This window comes from Manihot esculenta, chromosome 7 (assembly GCF_001659605.2).
Source record: "Manihot esculenta cultivar AM560-2 chromosome 7, M.esculenta_v8, whole genome shotgun sequence".
Taxonomy (NCBI): Eukaryota; Viridiplantae; Streptophyta; class Magnoliopsida; order Malpighiales; family Euphorbiaceae; genus Manihot; species Manihot esculenta.
Window position 1 is genome coordinate 31,881,634 of NC_035167.2, and position 20,080 is coordinate 31,901,713.

Below are 20,080 nucleotides of genomic sequence, written 5' to 3' on the forward strand. Positions count from 1 at the left end.
GATCGAGGGAGGAACGGTGGAGACTCACCTTGGCCGACAATGAGAGAGAAAAAGCTCGCCCGTGCGGACCAAGGGGACCCTTTTATAGTGGCTGGCCAGGCCACGTTCGGGGGCCGAATGTGCCTCCGCATCCATGCAAATGTTCGGCGGCCGAACATAAGGTTCGGCGGCCGAACCTGCACTTCCCTCACTTAGACTTTCGGGGGCCTAACGTGCCTCCCAAAGTCCATGCATGTTCGGCGGCCGAAAGTGAGTTTCGGCGGCCGAACCTGAGTTTTTCCTTAAAGAATTTTCATGCAAAAACTTGTTTAAAATCATACTTAAAACATTAAAATTCATGAAAACATTTTATAAAAACATGCTTTTACCCTTCTAGAGGTTTCCGACACCCAAATTCCACCGGACGGTAGGAATTCCGATACCGGAGTCTAGCCGGGTATTACATTCTCCCCCCCTTAAGAACATTCGTCCCCGAATGTTCCTCAACTAGCACATGCATAGCAAAACAACATAACATACATATAAAACACATAGGGACTAACCTTAAAAGAGATGGGGATATTGCTGGAGCATGGACTCCCGTGTCTCCCAGGTACATTCTTCCATATTGTGGTGGTTCCAAAGGACTTTCACCATCGGGATTTCCTTGTTCCTTAGCTTTTTGATCTGAGTGTCTAGAATCCGCACTGGTTGTTCAACATAAGTGAGATCCTCTTGGATCTCCACATCAGGCTCACTAAGAACCTTGCCCGGATCTGACACGAACTTCCTCAACATGGAAACATGGAAAACCGGATGGATTCTCTCCATAGAAGCAGGCAAGTCCAGCTTGTACGATACGTTCCCAACTTTTTGCAAGACCTCAAAGGGTCCGATGTACCGCGGAGCTAGCTTACCCTTCTTTCCGAACCGAACCACCCCTTTCATTGGGGACACCTTGAGCAATACTAGATCCCCCTCCTGAAACTCTACCTGTTTCCTGCGGGTGTCTGCATAACTCTTCTGCCTGCTTGTAGCAGTCTTGATTCTTTCTCTGATCATGGGTACCACTCTGCTGGTGATCTCTACAAGCTCAGGCCCTGCTAAGGACCTCTCTCCAACCTCTTCCCAGCAAACAGGTGACCTGCACTTCCTCCCATACAAAGCTTCATATGGAGCCATCCCAATGCTAGCATGATAGCTGTTATTGTAGGCGAACTCTACCAAGGGTAGATGTTGCCTCCAAGAACCGCCAAAATCTAGCACACACATCCTGAGCATATCCTCTATTGTCTGGATGGTCCTCTCTGATTGTCCATCAGTCTGGGGATGGAAGGCAGTACTGAAATCCAACCTGGTACCCATAGCATTCTGCAGACTCCGCCAAAACCTGGAGGTGAACTGGGGTCCTCTATCTGACACTATAGAAACTGGGACCCCATGCAGCCTGACAACTTCATCCACATAAACCTGCGCTAACTTATCCACTGAGTAGTTGCTCCTAACAGGGATGAAGTGAGCAGATTTGGTGAGTCTGTCCACAGTCACCCATATGGAGTCTAGTCTGTTGGATGTTGCCGGTAACCCCACTACAAAATCCATAGCTATGTTCTCCCATTTCCACTCTGGAATCGGCAGTGGGTTAAGCATTCCAGCCGGCTTCTGATGTTCCAGCTTCACCCTCTGACATATTTCGCAGGCTGACACGAATTGTGCCACTTCCCTCTTCATAGCTGGCCACCAATACACTCTCTTCAGATCCTGGTACATCTTGGTGGCTCCAGGGTGAACACTGTACCTTGCATTATGAGCCTCTCTCATAATGTCTCCTTTAAGCCCGATGTCATCTGGTACACATAGTCTGTTCCCATAGCGGAGGATCCCCTTATCATCGAATCTGAACTCACTATCTTTGCCTGACTGAACAGTCCTGGCAATCTTCACTAACTCTGGGTCCTCGTGCTGTTTCTGAGCCACCTGCTCCAGAAACACGGGGGTTACTTTCATTTGTGCAATCAAAGCACCTGTACCAGACAACTCCATCAGTAGACCCTCATTGATGAGTTTATAAAATTCCTTCACCACCGGTCTCCTCTCTGCCGTGATGTGGGATAGACTGCCAAGTGATTTCCGGCTTAAGGCATCAGCTACTACATTAGCCTTACCCGGATGGTACTGGATCTTGCAATCATAGTCACTCAACAGTTCTACCCATCTCCTCTGCCTCAAGTTCAGCTCTCTTTGGTTCAAGATGTGCTGCAGGCTCTTATGATCTGTGAAGATCTCACATTTTACCCCATAGAGGTAATGCCTCCACATCTTGAGGGCAAAGATAACTGCTGCCATTTCCAGGTCATGTGTGGGGTAATTCAACTCATGCCTCTTCAGCTGTCTAGAGGCATAAGCGATCACCCTACCATTCTGCATCAACACACAACCCAGGCCTACTCTGGATGCATCACAGAACACTGTGAAATCCTCATTGCTGTTTGGCAGAGCTAACACTGGTGCTGAAGTCAACCTCTTCTTGAGCTCCTCAAAGCTTTCTTCACACTGATTGGTCCACTCGAATCTCTGATTCTTTCTGATTAATCTGGTTAAAGGAGCTGCAATCTTAGAGAAGTCCTGAACGAACCTCCTGTAGTAGCCAGCCAAACCCAAGAAGCTTCTGATCTCTGTCACTGAGGTGGGTCTTGGCCAGTTAGTCACAGCTTCAACCTTCTTGGGGTCCACTTCTATCCCATTCTCTGACACTATATGCCCCAAGAATGATATGCTCCTTAACCAGAACTCACACTTGGAGAACTTGGCATACAAGCCATGTTCCCTCAAGGTCTGTAATACAATCCTCAGATGCTGGGCATGCTCCTCTGCATTCCTGGAATACACTAGGATATCATCTATAAAGACAATAACGAAGTGATCCAGGTATGGTCTGAATACTCTGTTCATGAGGTCCATGAATGCTGCAGGGGCGTTAGTCAACCCGAACGGCATTACAAGGAACTCATAGTGCCCATATCTGGTCCTGAAAGCTGTCTTCGGTATGTCCTCTTCCCTTATCCTCAGCTGATGGTACCCTGATCTCAGATCTATCTTGGAGAAACAACCCGCTCCTGCTAGCTGGTCGAATAGATCATCGATCCTTGGCAATGGGTACTTGTTCTTGGTAGTGACCTTGTTCAACTGCCTGTAGTCGATACAAAGTCTGAGGGATCCATCCTTCTTTCTCACAAAAAGCACTGGAGCACCCCAAGGTGAGGTACTCGGTCGGATGAAGCCCTTATCTACCAGATCTTGCAACTGTTCTTTCAGTTCCTTCAATTCTGCTGGTGCCATCCTGTAGGGAGGGATAGAGATCGGTCTAGTTCCAGGCATCAGTTCAATCTCGAACTCTATCTCCCTAGCAGGTGGTAGTCCTGGAAGCTCTTCTGGAAAGACATCCAGAAATTCTCTGACAACTGGCACTGAGGCTGGCTCCCTGACCTGACTATCTAGCTCTCTCACGTGAGCTACATACCCCTGACATCCTTTCCTAAGCAGTCTACGAGCCTGTAGGGCCGATAGCAGACCTCTAGGCGTACCCCTCTTGTCTCCTCTGAAGACAACCTCTGACCCGTTCTGATCTCTGAACCTGACTACCTTGTCCCTGCAGTCCAAGGTAGCACCATGGGTAGATAGCCAATCCATCCCTAGAATGACGTCAAAATCTGTCAAGTCTAGAACCACAAGGTCGGCGGAAAGGCATCTTCCCTCAACAAACACTGGACAATACCGGCAGACTGACTCTGCCACTGTCGGGTCACACTTGGGTCCACTGACCCATAGGGGACACTCTAATCCAGAGACCATCAACCCTAACCTCTCAACTGCCCTCGGAGCGATGAAAGAATGGGATGCACCCGGATCCATTAATGCATACACATCAAAACACCTAATGATGAGATTACCTGACACCACGGTGTTGGATGTGTTCGCCTCCTGCTGAGTCATTGTGAAGATCCTGGCTGGAGCTGATGGACCTTCACCTCGGGAACCAGAAGAAGAGGCTGCCCCTCTCCCTCTACCTCTGCCACTGCCCTGTGTTGTGGCTGGAGCTGCTGGTTGTGCCACACTACCCGAAGCTGTCTGTTGGGGCTGGCCCATGAAAGGTGCTCTAGGACAATCCCGAGCTATGTGTCCCTCCTGGCCACATCTGAAACATGCATTGGTCCCCCATCGACACGCTCCCTTGTGTGGCCTCCCACACCTTTGGCATTCTGCACCATCTGAGCCTGAACTCGAGCCACCGCCAAAACCCAAACCGGATTTCAGCTTATTCCAGAACTTATTCTTCTTGGGCTTCTTAGTGCTACTCCATCTCTTACTACCTGAACTCTGAGTAGAGGGTCCTGGCCCTCCTCTGCCTGGGGTCTTAACCCCTGAAGACTGGGTCACTGATTGCTTCACTGACCCCTCAACTATGGCACTGGCCTCCATTCTTCGAGCCATATCTACCACCGTGTGAAAACTCTCCCTCTCAGCTGATTGAATCAATGAGGAGTACCTGGACTGTAATTTCATGACATATCTCCTGGCCTTCTTCACATCTGTATCTAGAGCTTGCCCCGAGAAGGGTAATAGCTCCAGAAATTTATCTGTGTACTCCTCTATGCTCATGTCTTCTGTCTGTCTCAGTTGCTCAAACTCAATCATCTTTAGCTCTCTAGAGCTATCTGGAAATGCCCATCCAGCAAACTCATTAGCAAAATCCTCCCATGTCATACTGTCTAGTCTCGGGTCCACATAGCACTTGAACCATTCCTTTGCCTTTTTGCACTTCAGGGTGAACCCTGCCATCTCAATGGCTCTTCTATCATCTGCCCCTAGCTCATCAGTGATCGTCTTCACTGCTCTCAGGTATTCAAAGGGATCATCCCCTGACTTATATTTAGGAGCATCCAGCTTAAGGTAAGCTGTCATTTTCACCTTACTCCCACTGGCTGAGCTAGGTCTAGGAGGTTGAGTATCTGGGGCTACTGGTTCTGTAGGAGGTGGAGGTGGGGATGCAGCATTCCCCGAGGTGGGGTTTGCTGGGTGAGGATGGAAGGATGAGGGTGGATAGGCTGGGTACTGTGGGTACGGTGGATAGAAAGGTGGATAAGGCATGTGAGTAGGGTAGGGATTAAAGCTGGAGTAATCCGACGTACTTCCCATCGGATACCCGGGACTCTGTGCATAGGGTGGGTAATAGGGTGGAAAACCATACCCCGAGGCCTGAGTGCCTCCTTGTGACTCCCCTGTCCCTTCTTCTGTCATGCCAACATCCAGATTTCCATCCCTTCTCTGATCTTCTTCCATAACCTCCCTCACATCTGAAGAACTTCCTCCTCTTTCTGTCCCCCTTCTGCTAGTATCAAAAGACCTTCTAGGGTCCCTTGATACTCTTTCTCTGTTTGTTCTGCATGACATTGCCCTAGGCAATGTGGGAGGACGGGCGCTTGTGCCCTCATCCTCTGGTGGGACTCCTGTCAATCGTGCAGATCGACGAGTTCCTCTCATTCTGTTTCTGAAAAACAGCACATAACTCACAAGCATTAGCATCATATGGTTCATGTGGAGTCACATGAACCTACATCACGTACATGGCAAACATAGCATATTATTTATGCGCATGCATATAGTCATGGCATACCACATCATCATAGCAAGACAGGACTCTACATCCTATCCTAGTGGACATGACCTTTCCTACTGTGCTTGACCTTCTAGAACATCTATGAGCCCGACACTCTAGGTCCGACCATATGAACCTAGGGCTCTGATACCACTCTGTAACGCCCCGGAAATCCGGACCGCTACCGGCGCTAGGATTCAGGTCGGCTTAAGGCCGCCGGAACCCGTAGCAAGCCTACATACATCCTGTTTACCTGTTTAATCCCATACATGATCAACAAACATACATAAGAATTAAAACTTTTCTTTTTCTTCATATACCAAACTCAACCTGTGCATGCACTGTATTCATCATATACATAAACATTAATCCCTCTGTGGGATTTCATCAAAGCCTCTATGGCAATATACATTCTGTGTTGAGTTGGTTCACATATACATCATAAATTAAGATCATGTACATACCAAGGGATTAACATATACTATGGTCAAGCACAACTCTATCCTCAATAACATAATTACATAAACATAACTGTTCAAAACTTTACATTACATTCTTATCATTTGTCATGTCCACATACTCTAGCTATTACATACATATGACTTTTCTCTTCTTTTCTTCTCTAACAATCCCGTACCTGCAAACCTGGGGGTTAGGGGAGAGGGGTGAGCTAGATGCCCAGTGAGTAGAACTATAAAAAGAATATTTAAAACATGCTATAATGGAATGCATCATTGCACAAACATTTCACATCATGGAAGGACCGACCCAAAAATCCCTCAGCTCCATGCCCGGCCCTATTATGGGCACCACAGGACTTCGTATTGCCCGGCCCTATTATGGGCACCACAGGACTTCGTATGTCGGAGCTATTGCCCGGCCCTATTATGGGCACCACAGGACTTCGTACACAGGACTAGTGAGTCGTGCAATGTCCCTCCTCATCAACCACAATATAGTAATGCAATGTAACATATTCGTGATTCTAATGCAAACATCCTATATTATAGTCATGATGCATGAAACATGATAAAACATTTAATTTAAAAGATTAAGTTTAGTTCCACTCACATCTGGCTGACTCTGTCAAACTCTCAGCAGCTGGCTCACTGCTGGGGTCCTTGGTTCCTCGGGTCCGAACCTACACAGGTAGACTCCAATGAGGGACCAAACACATATAAACATATCTCTAATATATCCCCCAAAAACCCCCTAAAACATCATGAAAACATCACAGAAAATATGCATGAAATGGCTGAACAGGACACCTTCGGCGGCACCTTCGGCGGCCGAAAGTCCTGGACAGAGACGAAACTCAGCTAGGTTCGGCGGCACCTTCGGCGGCCGAAAGTGCCAGACAGAGACGAAAGTCTCTTTTCGGGGGCACCTTCGGCAGCCGAAAGCTGCCTTCACAAGAGGGGTTCGGCGGCCGAAACTCCCTTCGGCTGCCGAACCTGGTTTCTGCCAAACGGCAGAAACTTGGTTCAAATGAACCTCCTGCCTCCCAAAACCATAGATCATGCATATTTCTCAACCAAAACACACACATACAAGCTCCTAGGGGCCTCCAACATGCATATACCCCATCTACAACACTTCATTCACACACAAACAAGCTACATTGCTCAAACATCATCAAAACCCATAAACTCAACATATACCCTAACATGCATTCTACCCATAGATCTTACTTAAAACTTGTTTAAAACATAAAAAGGGTTCAAGATCGACCCTTACCTCTTGAAGAAACGAGAGGAAAGCGATCCTAGCTTGGAGATGGAGAGATTAAGCTCTTTGAACCTCCAAGAACTCAAAACTTGCTCAAAGCTCACAAATCTTCAAAACAAAGTTATAAACTTGTTTAAAACCATGAAAGATCTAGAGGAAACACTCAAGATCGAGGGAGGAACGGTGGAGACTCACCTTGGCCGACAATGAGAGAGAAAAAGCTCGCCCGTGCGGACCAAGGGGACCCTTTTATAGTGGCTGGCCAGGCCACGTTCGGGGGCCGAATGTGCCTCCGCATCCATGCAAATGTTCGGCGGCCGAACATAAGGTTCGGCGGCCGAACCTGCACTTCCCTCACTTAGACTTTCGGGGGCCTAACGTGCCTCCCAAAGTCCATGCATGTTCGGCGGCCGAAAGTGAGTTTCGGCGGCCGAACCTGAGTTTTTCCTTAAAGAATTTTCATGCAAAAACTTGTTTAAAATCATACTTAAAACATTAAAATTCATGAAAACATTTTATAAAAACATGCTTTTACCCTTCTAGAGGTTTCCGACACCCAAATTCCACCGGACGGTAGGAATTCCGATACCGGAGTCTAGCCGGGTATTACACCGAAGGTCATGTTCGGCCGCCGAAAGTGCTATAGGTTTGGCTTCCGAAACTTCACGTTAGGCCGCCGAACGTTGCATGGTTTTGCATGCAGTTTCGGTAGACGAAGGAAGGGCGGTTGGCCACCTATTTAAGCCCCGTTGACTGGCCATGTAGGGTGCTGGAAGCTCTCTTTGTGGTCAAGGTGGGGTTTAGGTTCTCCTTGGATGTTTTTATGATGTTGCCTCAAAGCTTTCAAGGTTTTTATGAGTTTTCACTTGGTTTTGAAGGTTTTGAGTAAAAAGAGGAAGTTGTGGAGCTTGACGCTTGAGGAGCTTGGTTTCTCCATGTTTTGAAGCTAGGATCACACCAGCCAAGAGGTAAGTGTTGATCCTTATGTTTTATAGTGTTTTCAGCAAGTTTTATGGAGGGAAAGGGAAGAGTTGCATGGTGAGGTGTACAAGGAGGTTTTTGAGGGTTTTTATGCATGAGTATGTTTCTGTGTTATGGGTGTTGTTTGTTGGGGTTTTTCGGTAGTTTTGGACCCCTTTGTGCATATATTTAAGTATATGCTTGTTATGTGTGTTGAGATGCATGTTGAGTGAGGTTTGGGGGAAGTTGTACATGAGGTGAGCTAGGTTCTGCCTAACTGGAGAACCCAGCTTCGGCCGCCGAAAGAGGGTTCGGCCGCCGAACGTGGTAAGGAGGTGGTTTCGGCTGCCTCAACCTGCCCCCGAAGGATTGGACTTTCGTCTCTGGAGGGGAGGTTAGGCCGCCGAAAGTGCCGCCGAAGGTTGGAGACTTTCGTCTCTGGAGTATGGTTTGGCCCCCGAACCTTACCCCCGAAGGCTTCGGCCGCCGAAAGAGGAGATTCGGCCGCCGAAAGTAGGCGAGTTTCGTCTCTGGAGAGGACATTCGGCCGCCGAACCTTCCGCCGAACGTGTCCTGCCCAGCCTTCTTTTGCATGCTTTGCATGATTGTTCTAGGATCTTTTAGGGGGTTTTTGGGAAGGTGTGTAGGGAGTTGTGTTAGAGTTCTGTTAGCATTGTTGGACACCTCATTCGAGTCCCTTTGTGTAGGATTGGACCCGACAGTTCAGGGAGGTCGTCAGGATTAGCAGTTGCAGAGTCAGTCAGGTTTCTGCTTGAAGAGCAGAGGTGAGTAGAACTAAACATAATATTTTATAATAACATAACAGAATGTTTGAGCATAGTTCATGCATCATGGATGCCAGGATATGGATTAGGGTGATTGCATTAGAATCACGAAGATGGTGCATTGCATTATCATTGTTTATGCGGATAGGACCAAGGCGACATCAATAGCCCGTCGAGGGAGTTTTGAGGTCATGTCTAATCCAAGATATGGACTAGTTGTGTTGTGATGCATTTCATGACCGAGTGTATTTAATGAACTGTTTTTCAGTGTTTCTACTCACTGGGCTTTATAGCTCATCCCATTCCCTTAACCCTAGTTTTGCAGGGCCAGAGTTCAGCAGAGTGAGCTATGGGAGAGCAGAGGTTAAGCATGGATTGCCGTGTTTGGCTGTAATAGCATAGCTAGGTTTTGATAGAGTAGTATGTGGCATGTATATGTATAAAGAAGCTTGATGTATATGTTTAGGCAAGATGATGTAAAGATTAAGGATAATATGATATGTTATGTATGTTTGTATAGTATAGGTGTGGACATGATGTATGGACATACTGTGTATACAGGTTGTGCATGGAAAGAGCTTGTGGTAAAGAGAGAGCTTCCAGCACCCTCCATGGCCAGTCAACGGGGCTTAAATAGGTGGCCAACCGCCCTTCCTTCGGCTGCCGAAACTGCATGCAAAACCATGCAACGTTCGGCGGCCTACCGTGAAGTTTCGGAAGCCAAACCTATAGCACTTTCGGCGGCCGAACATGACCTTCGGCGGCCGAACCTGCATTCTGCCTCCTTGGTCTTTTCTCTTCAAAACTCATTCCCTTGCCTTTCAAAACCGGAAAACACTTAAAACATACCCTTGCTAAAACCTTGTAAAACCTTTAGTGTCCCGTGCAATGCCCCGCAAAACGAATCCGACATCCGAGATTCCACCTGACGGTAGGATTTCCGATGCCTGAATGAGCCGGGTATTACATTTATAAGTTTGGTCTGAGAAGAAGGTACTCTCTCTTTTTATTTTTTTTCTTGGTCACTGACGTATAACAACCTTTTCGTCATTAGGCCACCTGTCCCTGCTATGCTGATCCGTGTGTATGGAAGAATCAGCCCTCTGCGCCATGCTAAACGATCATTTAATTATCCCTTTTAGCACGCGTGTGAACCGAGCAGTTCGGGGCTGGGTCAACAATCCTTATTTTGTTAAGCCTCCGGACCGAGTTCGGAAAGAAAAGACTGAGTTTTGAGCGAAGCCCGACCTCAAGGATGAATGGACTAGACATTCACACTCGTGAGACTCCGCGGGTTCTGAACCGATTCTGTCATTGTAGGTTCGACCTCTTACTAGAATAGTAAATTCCAGCGGTATAACATTAATTTTAGGTTTTATAAAAAATTGCATTTAAAATAAAAAGGTTTAATCTTTATTATGTAATATTAAAAATACAGAAAATATTATCCACACGGCGAAATAGAATTTAAAATAATTTATTTTACCTTGATTTAGATTATTAGTAAATTAGTGGATTTTGAATAGCTAAGATGAATGTATACATATATATACACAGAAATATTGGGGCTTTAGTGTGCGATTAGCCTATTAAAATTTTCAAAAGGTTAAACAAGTTGGGCCCAGAAAAATATCGTGGGACCCAACAGGTGGCCCACACAAAAAAGTTGGCGCAGCACACCTAACACAAAGTGCGGGTTTCTTGTGTGACATCTGGTCATTTTCACTCATTGTATGCTGCTGCTCAGTCTTCCTTCTCATTCTCTCTGAACAACAATATCACAGTCGCTAACATCCAGACCATAGTCGAAGAAACCCTAACAATGTCCAGCTCTCTCGACATGTCTCTCGATGACATAATCTGCAAGAACAGGGGATATGGAGGCTGTGGAGGAGGAGGAGGAGGAAGAGTACGTAATAACAATCATTTTAGAGGTGGAGGTGGAGATGGAGGCAGAGCCGCCCGTTCTGTCTCCGCTCCTGGCCCTTATCGCCGTTTTTTCCAGGGTGAACCGATCAGGCACGGGCCCTACCCAGTGCAGCGGGTGAGCTCATTTCTGAAGCTTAGAAAATCTTTTTTTTTTCTTTTGAGAAAGAATAATAACAAATTTGGGCATTCTTGTTTGATTTCTTTATATATGTTCATCTATATGCTCGTGTATGCTTGTATTTTCGAAGCATTTATATGTGTAAACTTGAACGTAATGTAGCCAATGGTAGTTCCGGAGCCGATAATGCTTCCAAGTGGAGGGGCTATTGGGGAGTCAGGCACTAAGCTGTACATATCAGACTTGGATTATGGTGTCTCTAATGAGGATATTAAGGTAAATCTAGTGAATGCATTTTCTTCTCACCTTTTTCTAAAAAATGGTTGGCTATTTTTTGTATTTCTGACTTGGGGGCATTTTGATTTCCTTCTTTCTAGAAACTGTATTGTATACTTCGGTATTTGAGAACTTGAGTATTACAACTGTGGAGTTGGGAATGTATTTTCATAAGTTAGACAACACTTGTGAATTATTATTATGAGTCAAGATTGGTTTGTAATTTATGAGGCTTTCTTAACAGGCTTTCGAGTATCCCCTTCTGTTTTCACGTTGTTCTACCCTTGAGGTGTTGCTGATTTTAACTAAATTTGTTGATTTCTTCACTGTTGTGGATTGCACATTTTCAATCTTGGTTTCAAGAGGTAGCAGCAAGTCATTTGTTCTTGTACTCACCATGAGATGTGAATGGTAACAGGTCTATTCTAACCATTATTTTGGTGGGTGGGTGATGACATTATTGTGCGAGTTGTTGGAATATGTTGATGCATTTAGGCTGTTTTAGCATAAGGTGGCAATATGACTCTTGAAGCCAGCTCACGAGTCTCGTGTCTAGTGATACTCTGCTAAGGGACAATCTCTGTAACATAGGAGTAAGCCTTAAATGATCAGAAAGTATTTTATGATATTATATTAAAAGGCAAATATTCACTGTCCTGTCGCACTTGCCTTTTTTTCATGTCTTATTATTTTCCTAAATTGTAGAAAAGATGCAATATTGAAGAACGGTATATATATGTAATTAACATATATTAGGTTCCATACAGTTCCTTTTCTCTGATGTCGGTGAATTGAAAAGGTACTCAATCCATTATGATAAAAGTGGAAGATCAAAGGTATCCTCTAAGATTTTAGTTTCTCTCTTTCCTTCAAGGAATTTAGCATGCTACCTATGACTTACATAAATTCTTTCTTCTAGGGAACAGCTGAAGTTGTCTTTGCACGAAAGGCAGATGCTCTAGCAGCTATCAAGAGGTACAACAATGTTCATCTTGATGGGAAGCCAATGAAAATTGAACTTGTTGGACTTAATTTGTTTGCTCCTCCTACACCTGTAGCTGCATCAAGCAACATGGGAAATTTGCATGGTCCCTTTAGAAGGTATGGCAATTCTTGTTTTATTCATGTTGTTTTTGCATAATTATTAACAATCCACATGTCATGTTGAACCATTGACCTCTTAAATCTTAATATTTGGCTACCATTTGAACACACAGCAATTAGTAGTGAAATTGTTGAGCATACATGCACAGAAATGATTCCCACTTTGTGGCATGTGCCTCTTTCTGAGGCTACATCTACATTGTGGGTCTTGATGCTCCAAGTTGTTTTGTATATTGAACTCATTCTGGAAACATAGGTTTCAATTTTTCCTCCCATTAGGGCTGTGCAATTGGTCCTTTGGTCTTGAGCCGAATTGGAATAATTAAAAACCAAATTTCGAAATAATGGGAATCAAACAAAAATATAAGGAAAACTGAATCAAATCGAATCAAAGTATTTTGGTTTGGTTCACTTCATTGGCTTCCTACTCTTCCTTGTGTAGCACTTCCATTCTCACAAAAACAGGTCACTAACAATTTCAAATTGAAAATTTTTAATCAAGTGTTCAACAGCAGTGATATACAAATCTCAAAACCCACAAGCAATCAATAAAATTCACATGAGTAACAATCAGTATATGCCACGTGTTGTGACAGATCTGTTGCAATCAGTCAATGAAAATACATGAAATCCCACAAAAATACATTTATTCAACAATCAACCCAAATTCACAACTCGCCTTTAGAAAGATAAGAGCTTCTGGTTTTAGAGAACAAGAGTAAGTTCGGCAGCAATTCCCAGTCAACCGGCTTTCTGACATGTAACATCATTTTCTTAAGATTATGGCAGCAATTCTGGGCTGTGAGAAAAGAGGATGTCCACAATGCTGCATTATTGAACATTCCATCGGTTGCAGGAGAAGTTTCATTTTCAATTTCGCATGTGGGTTTCTGAGGAGAATCAGGCAGGTAGGCTAAGTGGAGAAGGCAATGCAAGTAGTTGCTGTGGGTGAGAAGGGAAACTAATTAACAGAAGGCCTAGGCAGGGGTTTCAAACATTTGAATCTCAATGTTGGTGGCGACTAGAGTTCAAAAGGGTTGAACACTTGAACTTGAAGTCCAAGAAGAGGAATAAAACTAAGGAAGAGGGGAAAGACTGATGGATGATGGGTACTGGGTCGTGGCTTATGGCTGAAGAAGATTATTGAGAGTGAAAAATGAAATATAAAGGGTAAGGGTGGTATGAATGTGTGTGTGGGGGCCAAACCCCTATAGTTTGGGGGGGGGGGGGGGGGGAGTCTGCTTCGGTTTGGTTAATCTGTTCTTTTTACTAAATTAACCAAACCAAACTGAAAAATCTATTTAAATTACTAACTGAATCTGAACTGATTAAATAAAAAATCGAACTGAAAAATTGAATTAAATCGATTGGTGCGGTTCATTTTTGGTTAAAACTGATTTCTGCAACTCCTACATTCCATTGGTTTTCTCTTAGTGAAATCCTATCCTGATAACATGTAGTGACTAGTGATCGACTTCTTTGGTCAGAAGCACTGTACAATTGTTCGTTTGAGGTGTTTCATATGATATGACTTTTAGCAAATTTGACTTTCAAATGAATCTTTCTTTTTTGAAATAACGAAAAATCCATTAGAAATAAGCAGGTACCTTGTTTTCAATTATCTTTCTATTTTTAATTTCAAAATATTTTCAATTATCTTTCTATTTTTAATTTCAAAATATACTCCTTTTTTAAATTGATCAAGTGAAAAAAGATGATGCAAGTTCATTAACATGTGCTCAAGCAATCATGCATGTGTTAATGGACCAAAGAGTGGCCACACGCAATAACATCAGCTTATGAGGATGGCAGTACAACTGAATATGTCTTATATTTATGGGAGAGGGGGAGGGAATGAATAACCCAGGTGCATTTTGTTGTCATTTTCAACGTCCATGTTATGAAGGGTGTGCTAAAATTTGCTTAGTGTTTTGCACTAAGCTTATGCCTGAAGAACAAGAACAAGAACAGTAACAATAACAACTAGTAAAAGTGTAGTCAATTCAAGATCCAAACTTGTAAAAGTATAGTCAATTCATTGATAATTGCACTAAGCTTATGCCTGAAGAACAAGAACAATAACAATAACAACTAGTAAAAGTGTAGTCAATTCAAGATCCAAACTTGTAAAAGTATAGTCAATTCATTGATAATTGCATGTGCCGATCTTTGAACTGTAAACAATAGTTTGCTTTCCTCATTTTCAGTCTTGACTTTCTGCATGCTTACGATTATCCTCGATTAACATGTGTTCGACCGTCACACGACAGTGGCCAAGAAAGCTTCAGAGTTAGGGGATGGGGACTTGGTAGTGTTCGTGGTAGAGGATATACCAGGTACCAAGGGCAAGAGAGACGCCATGGTGAGGAGTTAACTGCGGACGAGCTTGATGCTGATTTGGAGAGATACCATTTTGAAGCCATGCAAATAAGATAAGATGATTTTAGAACTTAAGGATATTTGCTTGCATAAACTGTTTCTTGGTGGGCTCTTGTAACTTTGGGGTAGTCAACTTTAGAATTTAGATGGATAACACATGCAGGCTTGGCCTTTTGATAGTAATTACTCCATGAACTTAATACCCCAGTTTTTGTTTGGAAAAATGCCCAATATAGTATCATAATATAATATTATCAACATGATGTGGATTCGAACTTACTGCAAATGTTGTCTTAAATTGTTGTAAGTTCTAGCTAAATTTCATACACTGTCCCTCAAATTATGGTGTTTTAGTTTAGGGTAAACTATAATTTAGTCCCTCTGGTTTAGTGAAATGTAATCTTTCGTCCCTCTGTTTTAAAAAACCTTCAATTTAGTCACTGTAATTTTTAAAAACTATGCCATTAGTCCCTCCCGTTAGATTTTCAGTTAAATCACCGTTAATTTTAGTTAAAAGACTAAAATACCCATATCAGTTTCTTCTTCAATACTTTCCACGACTTTGTACATTTTCTTTCTTTCTCTCCCCAGAAAGAAAAAATTCTTTTTGCCTTTTTATTCTGTGATTTTTAAGGCATCACATTTTTGCTATGGTGTTGAAGATCTGAGTTTTGCATATTCCGCTTATTAACTTGCAGGTACTTTTTATTTTTAATCTTACGGTGGTGTTTGAATTGGGTTGAATCAGGTAGAGTATTTAACGTGAACCGATTATCAGCAGAGGAAGTAAAAGAAGGAGCAGCAATGTCAAATGTCTTATTCGTAGAGAAGAACCCAGAAGCCAAAATTTAGTTAGCAACCAAAAATCCATGCCTAGAAAAGAACCCACATCCAATTTTTCAGAAACTAGAACCAAAATTAACTTAGGGAAGAGGAATTATAAGCCAAAATTAGAAATGAGCAATGTTGGATATTTAATGCAAGGTAAAGCCAATCTTAGAAGTAAAAAAGAAAAGCTGATTAAATCAGCGAAGCATCCCTGATTAAATCAACAGCATTGGCCTGGATCAAGCTACAGCGACCAACGGAGATGGTGGCTTCCACCTGCCGCTCGCTATGAGCCTCCTGATAAAACCCAGGAACCGAAGCCTTCCCCAAAGGAATCCCATGATACATGACAGTGAATTTAGACTCGCTGTACTTGATCCCTACCTTGTTGGGATTAACGGCAGTGAATAGCATGTGGATAGTTAAAGAGAGTGAAGCGGTGGTGGCGCCAGTGGTCATGGTGGTTGTGCCGATGGTCGGGTCAAGTGAATTGAGATTAGAAGCGGGGATGCCCATGTACTGGACCCCGACTTGTTGGAGATCGAACTCAGGTTTCTTAGGCTTGACGGTGAGAATAATGATAAGAAAGATAGTGAGAACAAGGAGAGCAAGGAAGGAGAAGAGAAGGAAGAGACAACAGCAGCAGCAGCCTTTCAAGGAGGCTGACTTGGAAGACGACGACGTTGGGTAGTAAGGATGGTGGTGGTGGGTGTTTGAACTCTGCGGTGGGCGTAATGGTCTGTGGTCACCATTCAGGCTAGTGCTCGGTTGTGCAGGTGGCGGCATTTCGAGGGATTAGTTTCCTCCGCCTAAAGCTGCCATTCAGGCTAGTGCTCATTTCTAAGTTTGGGATGTGGGTGTAAAGAAGAAGAAGAGAATGATATTAATAATGGGTATTTTAGTCTTTTAACTAAGACTAACGGCGACTTTAACTGAAAATCTAACGGGAGGGACCAATGGCATAGTTTTTAAAAATCACAGTGACTAAATTGACGATTTTTTAAAACAGAGGGACGAAAGGTTACATTTCACTAAAGCAGAGGGACTAAATTATAGTTTACCCTTTAGTTTAATATCTCTCTATTTCGTACCAAAGTCGCTTTTGTATAATTAAGAAATTAGACTAAAGTTGTTTTTGTAGGATTGAGAAATTAGAGGTTTTTTCTGGTAAAAAAATCATTTACAATAGAATTAATAAATTTAAATGCCACACAATTATATGTTTTTCTAATTTTTATTTTTAAATACATTTTTCAAAATTAAAAAGATTAAATATTTTAATTATTGCATTTTAAAAATATGAGAATTGATAAAAAAAAAATTAATTGGAGGTGTTGAAGCTCAAATTCAAACACAATCCATTATAGAAAAAAAAATCAAAATAATGTATAAATGTATAGTCAATCAAGAGTCAAGACTAATCTAGATAAAGAAATGAATGCAATTAAATAAGAAATGCCTATTCTTGCCTGGTGTACTAATTTAAAAAGGATTAATAAATAAATCTTATTTATAAAGTGATAATGAAAATTTTCTTGCAAGCTTTTTATTAAAAAAAGGAAAATTCATTGTACTCTTCATCATTTACAGTAATTTACTACATATTGGTTGTTTATTTAGTTTATAATTAGTATAATTTCTTTGTTTTATTGATGAATATTAAATATATAATTCACCATGTTTTTGGTTTTGTAATATATTAAATTTATTTATTTATTTATGGTTTGACAATTGAGTCGAGGGAATCCATACACATGTTAATTATGAAAAAACAAACAGCAAGATAATTTTAAATTTAAATTATTATAAAAATTTAACTAATAAAATAAAATTAATTAATTCAATAAATGTGAATTATTTTTTGGAAAAACTTGCTTTATTATTATTATTTTTCTTTTGACCATGTATTTTATAGCATTTAAATGCCTTGTTAGGAGAGTACAAGGAGAGAGGAATGTGATTCGAAATCCAAGACCTTTGAAATCAAGCACCATGCCTCGTTGGTATTAAACTAGACTGTGTTAGCACTTGCCTTATTATTTATTCCTAATAAACATACCAATTATAGTGGAGCCACACATACAGATAGGTCTATAATTGGATTCAAATAAAAAAAATCGTTAAAATCAAATTAAAAATTTTAATTTAATTTATTATAAAAATCGGTTTAATTTAATCTTAAATTTATAAAAAATTAATTTAATCAGTTCGATTTTAAAAATAAAAATTTAATTTAACTGAACTAATATATATAATATTATGAAATTCTTTATTATTATTAGCATGTGCGGCTTAGTGGAGATATTTTATTCAACATCTCTCGTTCTAATGAAAAACATTTCAATTATCTCCTCTTCTTTCTCGCCGTCGCTCTCTCTTTTTATTTTTTATTTTTTAAAGTTTAATAATAAAAGATCTCAGCCGTTCTTTCTGATGAAAAACATTTCACTTGTCTCCTCTTCTCTCTCGCAGTCACTCTCTCTTTTTTTTTTTTTTAATTTAATAATAAAAAATCTCAACCGTTCATTTTAATTGAAAATATTCCAACTCTCTCCTCTTGTCTCTCACCGTCGCTCTCTCTCTCCTTCTATTTTCCTTACTCTCACTAATCGTCGTCTTCAAATATATTTGTCAAGTCAAAAGAAGACCAATCACCTTTGAGCTCGCCTTCTCCTTGCTACATTATCAGTTGTGGCTTTCTGGCTCATCATCTTCACCTGGAGTTGCTAAGCCAGACAGAAATTAGTCATAGGCTCATAGCCAACCCTTCAGTTCTTTCTTCTTTTTTATCTATGATTATGGATATGTGGATTTATAGTTGTTCTTGAGTTATTGCGTTTTCTAATTTTCTAATTTTTGATTTGCAATAAAATTATTGAATTTTTGTTGAATTTACAATAAAAATATTAGACTTTGTAAACCTTGTTTTTTATTAGTTTAGATCTTGTAATTATTTTTTTTATAATTCTATAATTTCATTTTTTTGTTAATTGCTCTGAATGAGATTTGCTAATTTCTTGTAGTAGGTTAGATCTTTTAATTCTATATATTGAAATGTAAATGAGAATTCTTGATTTAGAAAGAAAATTTTTTATCCAAGCAGGGTGATTATGTAGCGAAAGAATAGATAATCTAATTAAATTGAACTTATTTTTTAAATTTAATTTAATTTAATTATTTTTTTTAATTGATTCGATTTAATTTATAATTTAAATAAATTTATTTTTTAATTTCTTTAATTCAATTCGATTTTAAAAGGAAGGGATTCAACGTTCAAATAGGATTACAGCTTTGATTTAATGCTATCCCCATTTCGTCCCTCAACAGTTTCATCAAACCCAATCTTATCCAATACCTCACCCAAAACAACCAGCCTATTACTCGCATACGCCTGTCCCTCCCATTTCTTACTAACCAATTCGTTCCCCAACCCAATCGCTGCTTCAACGGTGGCCTCCGCGCTATCGTGAGCTGAATGGACGATCCTCCTCTCCACCGCCATCTTCGCTGTCAATTTCGCCGCCGTCAACACCACCTCCCTCCTCACATTCGCATCCCCGATCTTACACTTCAACATCGCCATGAACCAAGCAGGAATCGCAAGCCCTATATCCAGCTCACTCATGTAAAGGAAGCCTCTATCTTTTCTCATCAGCACATAATCGTGAGCCAAAGCCAATATAAATCCTGCGGCCGACGCGTGTCCCGTGACGGCAGCAATAGTGGGCATGGGAAGGGAGATGAGGTCGGAGATTAGAGACCGGAATTTCGAGGACATAAGCCGGACGTAGGACTGAGTGATGGCCGCCGATGGAGCGGATCGGGCCCGGGCAAGATCGTAGCCGTTGCAGAAGAATTTGCCATGGGCGGTGGTGATGAGAGCGGAAGAAGGGGAAAGTGGCTGGAGACGGAGCTGGCGGAGAGCCGACTGGATAGAGTCGATAAGCGTGGGGTTTAATCTGTGCTCGTCTGGGCCGGTCAGCGTGAGGATGTAGAGGTTGCCCTGCTTCTCTAATGTGCACATTTCTTTTCTTATGCTTCCTCTCTGGTCTTGCTCTGAAATTGGCTAATTCTGCTGGTTAAAAACGGCGACGGACACAGCCAAGGCAACAGACAAATAAATAAGTAGCGTCAGAAAATTTAGCTAAAATTTAATACTCGTTTTCATAATTTTTATTTTATTTTAAAATTATTATTTACTTTTTTATTTAATTATAATAATATATAAATGAATTATTATAATTCTGTTTTATTTTATTTTATTATAATTTTTTAAAAATATTTTTTAATATTTAAAATATTTTTAATATTTAAAATATTTAAAATAAATAAAGTTAA

At 41.6% G+C, this 20,080-nt stretch overlaps 3 protein-coding genes across 4 annotated transcripts; 1 reads left to right on the top strand and 2 right to left on the bottom strand.

The window, feature by feature from the left end:
- Positions 1 to 10,801: 10,801 nt before the first annotated feature.
- LOC110618864 (THO complex subunit 4B) lies at positions 10,802 to 15,116 on the top strand. Of its 2 annotated transcripts, none has more exons than XM_021762136.2 (5): positions 10,802 to 11,152; positions 11,318 to 11,431; positions 12,199 to 12,267; positions 12,351 to 12,532; positions 14,743 to 15,116. In XM_021762136.2, exons 1-5 carry the CDS (start codon positions 10,931 to 10,933, stop codon positions 14,969 to 14,971), a joined length of 816 nt encoding a protein of 271 aa, XP_021617828.1. In that variant the 5' UTR covers positions 10,802 to 10,930; the 3' UTR covers positions 14,972 to 15,116. The 2 variants fall into 2 exon arrangements, with proteins under 2 accessions (XP_021617828.1, XP_021617829.1); XM_021762137.2 differs by having other exon boundaries at positions 10,807 to 11,152; positions 14,806 to 15,116.
- Positions 15,117 to 15,356: 240 nt separating this feature from the next.
- On the bottom strand, positions 15,357 to 16,722 carry LOC110619759. The gene has a single exon (XM_021763305.2). The coding sequence runs from the start codon at positions 16,526 to 16,528 to the stop codon at positions 15,935 to 15,937; it is 594 nt and encodes a 197-aa protein (XP_021618997.1). The 5' UTR covers positions 16,529 to 16,722; the 3' UTR covers positions 15,357 to 15,934.
- A 2,221-nt stretch (positions 16,723 to 18,943) lies between these two features.
- Positions 18,944 to 19,855, bottom strand: LOC110618680 (enoyl-CoA delta isomerase 1, peroxisomal). Its single transcript, XM_021761894.2, has one exon. The coding sequence runs from the start codon at positions 19,764 to 19,766 to the stop codon at positions 19,026 to 19,028; it is 741 nt and encodes a 246-aa protein (XP_021617586.1). The 5' UTR covers positions 19,767 to 19,855; the 3' UTR covers positions 18,944 to 19,025.
- Between the last annotated feature and the right edge of the window lie 225 nt (positions 19,856 to 20,080).